At 36.2% G+C, this 9,452-nt stretch overlaps 2 protein-coding genes across 2 annotated transcripts; both read right to left on the bottom strand.

The window, feature by feature from the left end:
* Positions 1 to 2,752: 2,752 nt before the first annotated feature.
* On the bottom strand, positions 2,753 to 3,601 carry LOC124371802 (cell wall protein DAN4-like). The gene has a single exon (XM_046830155.1). It carries the CDS (start codon positions 3,599 to 3,601, stop codon positions 2,753 to 2,755), a length of 849 nt encoding a protein of 282 aa, XP_046686111.1.
* A 38-nt stretch (positions 3,602 to 3,639) lies between these two features.
* On the bottom strand, positions 3,640 to 5,442 carry LOC124371803 (cell wall protein DAN4-like). Its single transcript, XM_046830157.1, has one exon. The coding sequence runs from the start codon at positions 5,440 to 5,442 to the stop codon at positions 3,640 to 3,642; it is 1,803 nt and encodes a 600-aa protein (XP_046686113.1).
* Between the last annotated feature and the right edge of the window lie 4,010 nt (positions 5,443 to 9,452).

Below are 9,452 nucleotides of genomic sequence, written 5' to 3'. Positions count from 1 at the left end.
TATTTTTGTTTTGTTTTTACAGTTTTTGTGGTGGTGTTTCGGACATGTTCATTTTTTATTTATATAGCCTAAGCTACGTATATGTTAACAACCGTATATTACACTTTTAAAATTAAATAGCCTACACATTCAGACCATTTTAGATCAGAGGTATTGAAAAAAAAATCTAGCATTTTTTTCTGTTTATTTTACTAATTTTTTTGGAATCTTGCAGAATACGAAGAATAGAAAAAGCCTTAGAGGAGCTTTACAAGAGGTACATCAGCGAAGAAACAACCGTAAAAGATAAGAATAATGAATAAATATGCAATAGAGAAGCTTCAGGCAGTATAGTTTATTTACTTGTTCAATACAACTTTCTAAGTGTTACTTTTCAACATTTTCTTCATTTTCCGAAACTATAATTTTTTGATGTATATGTACCTGTAACTCAGTAACCGTTAATAGTAAAGACATGACATTTTTTACACAACTTTAAGCTATAATAATACAACTTTATACCAGAGGGTTTGTAAAAATATCACTTACAAAAAAAAAATGTTCAAAGTTATTTTTTAGGCTTTTTTAACAATATAAAAAATAAAAAAATCATAAATATAAAAGTAAAGTATATTTTCCAAAATCCTCTGGTGTAAAGATGTATAAAGGGTGTATGTATGTACATGCAAAGTTTCAATTCTGTATCTATTATAGTTTTTAAGCAATAGGTACATAAGTTAACATGGCGGAGATAGGGATATTAAAAGTGGTCTGCTCCCCTTTACTCAGATACAGGGATGTTCAGACTGTACAATATGTAAAAATTAGTTATTACAATTTTCAATAATTAATTCTTTATCACTTGTAAATTTTCTAGTAATTTTAAATTCATAGTTGTTTTAAGTTCTGGTATTCAGACCTAGCAAAACAAACAGCATTATTTGCACTTCGTTTTAGTGTGTACAGTCCTTTTGAAACGTTTTTTAAAACATTTTATATAATTTTGAGGTCAGTATTATTACTGTATTTTGCCATATTATGTAAATCCCTTTTTCTTTCAGCAAGTGCTGTAATATCTGAAGTGATCGAACCAGTATTTTTGTTGTGTACATTTTTTATCAATCTAGGAGGAAAACTCTAATTCATACATCCAAGAAATGAGCTAAGAAATGTATTGTAATCACTGTTTAAGTTGTTATTAAACAATATTTTTGAGATTATCTCTCAGTCAATCCAACAATCTACTAACATTGTGTTTGATGAAAAGAATCTTTTCATTTTCCAGAAATTTTCTAATTTCAATTTGTAGGGAGGTTGAGGTAATATGAGAACATTATGGTCAGACAAATCGTGCTCAGTATTTGTTATATTGCATTTTCTATAAAAGTACAATTTTCTGATTGGATTTTTTTCTAGATGACTCAAAACAATTCAACCTAAATCCATTGTTTTAGTAGGCTCTTGAAAGTATTAGTAAAATTGTCTTCATATTTTAATAAGTCAATATTATAATCAGCTAAAATCACAATTTTTTTCTTTTCTTATTATTTATATAGAAAAGAAACTCTTTTTTAAGAAATGTTTTGGTATGCAAATAGCCAGGTATACGATATAGCGAAGCACATTAAGACACCCAATCTCAACAAAATATCCCTCAAAAAATATTCTTCATTGAATCTTTTGAGATCAAACCAAAGTGTGTATGAGTACACATGAAACACCTTCAGCCTTCTTTCTGAAAACCCATCTGAAAGTGTATAGTTTTTTTAAATAAATTTAAAATATGCCTATTGTAATTTTTTAAACAGTGTTCATTTAGTCATTATCTGAACATTCTGTAGAGTACTGTCTATAAATGTTGAAAATTTGTTTAGTTTTACAATTATTCCTTGAATATTACATTGTATAATAAAACCATTTATAGTGTTGTTATCAACTGATTTTGAACTTTGTGCTTTGCACCCTCCCCTACTCTTAAAAATAGTGTTTCTTTGTATTATTATTATTACCTAAAGTAGACTTACTTAAAACAGATACACTTTTATTAATATTTCTTTTATTATTCATGAAATTTTTTATGAATGGCGGAAAAAGAGTCCATTGACCTGAGAACAGTCTCTGTTGTTGTTGGGTGTACTCCATCTTCTGAAGGGAGAGACATCTGCTGCATCAGTGACAATTCCGTGCATGCTTGTGTCTCTAGATGGTGTTGTGACATCTTTAGGCAACGTAATAGTAGCTCCGGTCAGTGAGGTGCCATCTCCACTCGGTGCCATGGCATCATGTGTCATTGAAAGAGTGGTTCTAGGCTGCATACCAGCATTTGTCGGCACAGCAGAATCCGCAGTCGGTGACGTGGTAATATCCATTAGTGCTGTAGAGGTGTCAGTTGGTATATCCCTTTCATTCAGCACAGCAGCATCCGCAGTCGGTGACGTGGTAATATCCATTAGTGCTGTAGGTGTGTCAGTTGATATATCCCTTTCATTCAGCACAGCAGCATCCACAGTCGGTGACGTGGTAATATCCATTAGTGCTGTAGGGGTGTCAGTTGATATATCCCTTTCATTCAGCACAGCAGCATCCGCAGTCGGTGACGTGGTAATATCCATTAGTGCTGTAGGGGTGTCAGTTGATATATCCCTTTCATTCAGCACAGCAGCATCCACAGTCGGTGACGTGGTAATATCCATTAGTGCTGTAGGGGTGTCAGTTGATATATCCCTTTCATTCAGCACTTCATCCATTAGTGCTGTAGGGTGTCATGTCCCTTTCATTCAGCATCCACAGTCGGTGACGTGGTAATATCCATTAGTGCTGTAGGGGTGTCAGTTGATATATCCCTTTCATTCAGCACAGCAGCATCCACAGTCGGTGACGTGGTAATATCCATTAGTGCTGTAGGGGTGTCAGTTGATATATCCCTTTCATTCAGCACAGCAGCATCCACAGTCGGTGACGTGGTAATATCCATTAGTGCTGTAGGGGTGTCAGTTGATATATCCCTTTCATTCAGCACAGCAGCATCCACAGTCGGTGACGTGGTAATATCCATTAGTGCTGTAGGGGTGTCAGTTGATATATCCCTTTCATTCAGCACAGCAGCATCCACAGTCGGTGACGTGGTAATATCCATTAGTGCTGTAGGGGTGTCAGTTGATATATCCCTTTCATTCAGCACAGCAGCATCCACAGTCGGTGACGTGGTAATATCCATTAGTGCTGTAGGGGTGTCAGTTGATATATCCCTTTCATTCAGCACAGCAGCATCCGCAGTCGGTGACGTGGTAATATCCATTAGTGCTGTAGGGGTGTCAGTTGATATATCCCTTTCATTCAGCACAGCAGCATCCACAGTCGGTGACGTGGTAATATCCATTAGTGCTGTAGGGGTGTCAGTTGATATATCCCTTTCATTCAGCACAGCAGCATCCACAGTCGGTGACGTGGTAATATCCATTAGTGCTGTAGGGGTGTCAGTTGATATATCCCTTTCATTCAGCACAGCAGCATCCACAGTCGGTGACGTGGTAATATCCATTAGTGCTGTAGGGGTGTCAGTTGATATATCCCTTTCATTCAGCACAGCAGCATCCACAGTCGGTGACGTGGTAATATCCATTAGTGCTGTAGGTGTGTTAGTTGATGTATCCCTTTCATTCAGCACAGCACAGACCACAGTCGTACGTGGTAATATCCATTAGTGTCGGTGTTAGTTGATATATCCCTTTCATTCAGCACAGCAGCATCCACAGTCGGTGACGTGGTAATATCCATTAGTGCTGTAGGGGTGTCAGTTGATATATCCCTTTCATTCAGCACAGCAGCATCCGCAGTCGGTGACGTGGTAATATCCATTAGTGCTGTAGGTGTGTTAGTTGATGTATCCCTTTCATTCAGCACAGCAGTATCCACAGTCGGTGACGTGGTAATATCCATTAGTGCTGTAGGTGTGTTAGTTGATATATCCCTTTCATTCAGCACAGCAGCATCCACAGTCGGTGACGTGGTAATATCCATTAGTGCTGTAGGGGTGTCAGTTGATATATCCCTTTCATTCAGCACAGCAGCATCCACAGTCGGTGACGTGGTAATATCCATTAGTGCTGTAGGTGTGTTAGTTGATGTATCCCTTTCATTCAGCACAGCAGCATCCACAGTCGGTGACGTGGTAATATCCATTAGTGCTGTAGGTGTGTTAGTTGATGTATCCCTTTCATTCAGCACAGCAGCATCCACAGTCGGTGACGTGGTAATATCCATTAGTGCTGTAGGTGTGTTAGTTGATGTATCCCTTTCATTCAGCACAGCAGCATCCACAGTCGGTGACGTGGTAATATCCATTAGTGCTGTAGGGGTGTCAGTTGATATATCCCTTTCATTCAGCACAGCAGCATCCACAGTCGGTGACGTGGTAATATCCATTAGTGCTGTAGGTGTGTTAGTTGATGTATCCCTTTCATTCAGCACAGCAGCATCCACAGTCGGTGACGTGGTAATATCCATTAGTGCTGTAGGTGTGTTAGTTGATGTATCCCTTTCATTCAGCACAGCAGCATCCACAGTCGGTGACGTGGTAATATCCATTAGTGCTGTAGGTGTGTTAGTTGATATATCCCTTTCATTCAGCACAGCAGCATCCACAGTCGGTGACGTGGTAATATCCATTAGTGCTGTAGGGGTGTCAGTTGATATATCCCTTTCATTCAGCACAGCAGCATCCGCAGTCGGTGACGTGGTAATATCCATTAGTGCTGTAGGTGTGTTAGTTGATGTATCCCTTTCATTCAGCACAGCAGCATCCACAGTCGGTGACGTGGTAATATCCATTAGTGCTGTAGGGGTGTCAGTTGGTATATCCCTTTCATTCAGCACAGCAGCATCCGCAGTCGGTGACGTGGTAATATCCATTAGTGCTGTAGGGGTGTCAGTTGATATATCCCTTTCATTCAGCACAGCAGCATCCACAGTCGGTGACGTGGTAATATCCATTAGTGCTGTAGGGGTGTCAGTTGATATATCCCTTTCATTCAGCACAGCAGCATCCACAGTCGGTGACGTGGTAATATCCATTAGTGCTGTAGGTGTGTCAGTTGATATATCCCTTTCATTCAGCACAGCAGCATCCACAGTCGGTGACGTGGTAATATCCATTAGTGCTGTAGGTGTGTCAGTTGATATATCCCTTTCATTCAGCACAGCAGCATCCACAGTCGGTGACGTGGTAATATCCATTAGTGCTGTAGGTGTGTCAGTTGATATATCCCTTTCATTCAGCACAGCAGCATCCACAGTCGGTGACGTGGTAATATCCATTAGTGCTGTAGGTGTGTTAGTTGATGTATCCCTTTCATTCAGCACAGCAGCATCCACAGTCGGTGACGTGGTAATATCCATTAGTGCTGTAGGGGTGTCAGTTGATATATCCCTTTCATTCAGCACAGCAGCATCCACAGACGGCATCATGGTAGTATCGGTCAGTGCAGTGGCAGCCCCAGTCGAAGAAGCAGAAACATCATCACGCAAAGTGCTGGTGCTCAGTAGCTGTATATAAGATATGTTTTATATCGCTCACTTCATCTGCAATAATCCTTCCTAAGACTTCTTTTCCTTTTTTTGATGGAGGCATACTGTGCTTTGTATAATTGTACCAGCTCATACTTAAATTGTATTATAAAAAGTAGTTAAAAATACATTTAACTTACATAAAAGTACACAATGCAATGCAACTATAGATTGGTTTTGTTTGACCAAGTTATCCCACACGTAACTTAGCTGTGTTAGGAAGGGTTGATTCATTAAGTTAAGCTCCATTTCCAGGTTATTCTATCTGGAATAGTAAGAAAACTCAGTACCTAGTCAGTATCCCTTATGAACAATTTCATAAAGAAATATTACATTGTTAAAATAAAGTACATCATCTGATAGTGTTCTAAGCATCTTTATTCCTTCATGTAATGGTTTACTTTTGAACTTGTCTGTTTATAGACTGGCAGTATATAGTTTTCTGGATGTCTAGTGTGTTAATTCACAGTGTTTATACATAGTTTCCAGGGTGTCTGGTGTGATCATGCACAGTTTCCTGGGTGTGTGGTGTGATCATCATGCATAGTTTCCAGGGTGTCTGGTGTGATCATGCACAATTTCCAGGGTGTGTGGTGTGATCATGCACAGTTTCCTGGGTGTGTGGTGTGATCATCATGCATAGTTTCCAGGGTGTCTGGTGTGATCATGCATAGTTTCCAGGGCGTCTGGTGTGATCATGCACAGTTTCCTGGGTGTCTGGTGTGATCATGCATAGTTTCCTGAATGTCTGGTGTGATCATGCATAGTTTCCTGAGTGTCTGATGTGATGTTTGACCAAAAACGTGTTCAAATGAACATGTTGAACGCTTTTGATGCAGTTTAGGGGAAATAAATCCAAGTTTTAGCGGCGATTATTTACTGAAACTTGGATACAGCAAAAACAAATATAGTCTAAATAGTGGGCTGTAAAGGGAGAACCGGCTCCAAAAAAAGCAAAAACTCTTTTGGCTGGGAAAGTGATGGTGACTGGTTTTTGGGATAGTCATGGAGTTTTTTAAATCAATTATCTTCAAAAAGGAAAAACCATTACAGGAGCGTACTATGCATAATTGCTTGATAAGCTTAAGGCAGAACTTGTGGAAAACGGCCACATTTGCAGAAAAAGAAAATCCTGTTTCACCATGACAAATGTCTTTAATAAACAATATTGTCTCACACCTCAGCGGTTGCCATGGCAAAAGTTGACGAATTACATTACTCACCAGATCTACCCCTAGCGACTTCTTTTTGTTCCCTCATCTAAAAATTGCACTTGGAGGACAAAGATTTTCCTCAAATGAAGAGGCAATCACCTTTGAAAATAATAATTTTGCAAAGAAAATGCTGAGTATTATTTGGATGGGTCATAGAGATGGGAGCATCACTAGGAGAATTGTGTATAGTTACAAGGAGACTATGTTGAAAAATAAAATAAAATTCAAATAAAATGTCTTATTTTTGTTAGGTCGGAAACTTTTCAGACCTCCCTTGTAGATAGTGACCTATCAATAGAAATTATTAAAATCATAACTCAAGACATCACTTATCTGATAAATAAATTGCTGACTAAGAGGGCAAATGCTCAAGATCCCTAGGTGTTCTTATGCATACGGAAGAGGGGTTGAAACAGGAAAGCGTTGTTCAGAAGATCTCATGGTTTTGTTTATCCTCGACAAATAGTTGACAACCCAACTAGTTTATACCAGTAAATGAGACCTATTAAAATACTATAAAGTAATTTTGTCGATTGTAAGAAAGTATATGTTCCCAGAAGTTTTTTCTAGTACATCAAAGTTTCTCGCACACATTAAGAAGTGTTGGTGCCTTTGGTGACTGTAAAAGTTTTGAATTCAACGATTTTGTAATAGTATCTTCTGCCAATAGAGAAGTATACAAAAATTATGATGCAATATAACAGAAAATATAAGTGGATAGTTTCACAAAATAGTACTACTTCTTAACAAATTACAACAACTGAGCTGCATTGTACTTTTAATTGTTATCCACTTTTTTCCTTCTTTATTTAATTAATCTTAATGTCCTTTTGATATTTGTTGCCAGAATAATATATATATATATATATAAATATATATATATATATAAATATATATATATATAAAATATATATATATATATATATATATATATATATATATATATATATATAAGTAACAAGTGTTATATTTTTCAGGTTACAAGATGGAAAATCAACAGAATAGAAGTAAGTAATATATATTTGATTCTAAACTAATTGCAATATTGTAACGTGTTTATAGTAGGGTTATCTTCTATAAACCAATTACAACTATTTTTGTTTTAGTATAAGAGCGATCAATTTTGTTCTGAACTAATAACCATTTATTTTAAGAATGCACAAGTTCCAATGGAATTCAATAATTAAACTCAGTATAAAATAACAGTAATTTTAATAAAAATTTGAAATCAATATTACAGCAGCGCCAAGCTTTTTTTTTTTTTTTTACTTTGAATTTATTCTCAGTTATTTCATATTTTTAACCCATCAAAAGTTCACAAGTCCAGTCTTAAAATTAACAATCAATCAATCATTCCATAATTGTGTCCTTCAAGTTCTCAGTGCTAATGTTTTCAACACAAACGCAAAATAAAAATCTTCACTGAATTTCAAAATAAAATAATCTTCTTCAAATATAAAATGAAACAAACAATAAAATAAGACTTCTTCTCAAAATAAAAATCAAACTAATTAAGGTAATATTAATATTTAATATATGAACAAAGACAATGTCCAACCAGTTAAGCTCAAGTTGTATCAATTTCAAAGTACTTATTTTCTGTAAATTTCCAATTTACAAATTATTGAATTATCCAGAATTATACGCTTGGCTTTGAATGTTAAAATTTAGGAACTTGTTAAAATGTATATAGAATCTCAGAATATGAAATAAATTTTCTTTTTCAGTCGGTTATTCCTGATTAAACCAAATTGAACAGGAAAATATCATCAAGTAATTTTCTTTTTCAATATTAAATTCTAACTTTCACAGTACCTCACACATCTGCTGAAGACTTCACCAAGTAACCAAAATGACTATTATAGATTAATTAATTTAAACTTGAGACTTTAAATTTTGAAAAGAAATTTTAATCTTACAACTCAACAAACTCAACCTTCTTCCCGAAAAATCAATACGGCAAGAGTAGGCTAACACTTAATACGTCTTCTCACTCTGAGCACACAGCAAAGAATCCCCGAAAAACGTGGTTGAAGCCACCGGAAGGATCTAGAAGTCCCTCCCACCATCTAATCAAGCTAACATTGGCCAATCAAAATTGAGCAACACAATGTCTGAGTTGAATGATACCTATCCAACCCAGACCTGTAACCTGTGCTCAATACCTACATACAAAAGGAAGCTTCTAGCATTCCTTGAACCCGAATTGACAAGAAGTTCAGCACTGCTGGAAGGATCACAATCTTACAATTCAACTATTATATAAGTTTACAATTCTCTTAATTAAAAATAAAAATATTCCTATAAATAATTCAATAATATAGGAAGCATCCTATAAAAGGTTAGAAATTAATGTAAGGAATTACATTATTGGCTGCTGATACCAAACGGCTTGGTCAACTTCAATTTTTCTATTTATCAAATACAGCATTTTTTATGAGCTTCAAATTGAGGTGTCACAAGGTATTAGTTGCCATTTCAAAATTTTGGCTTTGGGTACGGGGGTGGGCATGGGGGTGAGCACAATGTAGGATATAAAACCTATTTTATATTAGTCATTATAATCAGTCCTAGGCTAACTACAATTAATTATAATTCATTTTTTATTCTTTTGTGTTCCATATGAGTAGTAGTAGTATAAATGAGTAAAATTCTCTTTAAGGTTAGCACTACTTTCTGTGCAACAATGTTACT

The sequence above is a fragment of the Homalodisca vitripennis genome, unplaced genomic scaffold, assembly GCF_021130785.1.
Source record: "Homalodisca vitripennis isolate AUS2020 unplaced genomic scaffold, UT_GWSS_2.1 ScUCBcl_2005;HRSCAF=6328, whole genome shotgun sequence".
In the NCBI taxonomy this organism is placed as follows: Eukaryota; Metazoa; Arthropoda; class Insecta; order Hemiptera; family Cicadellidae; genus Homalodisca; species Homalodisca vitripennis.
Note: the sequence above shows the minus strand (reverse complement) of the source record. Positions and strands in the feature narration are given on the sequence as shown.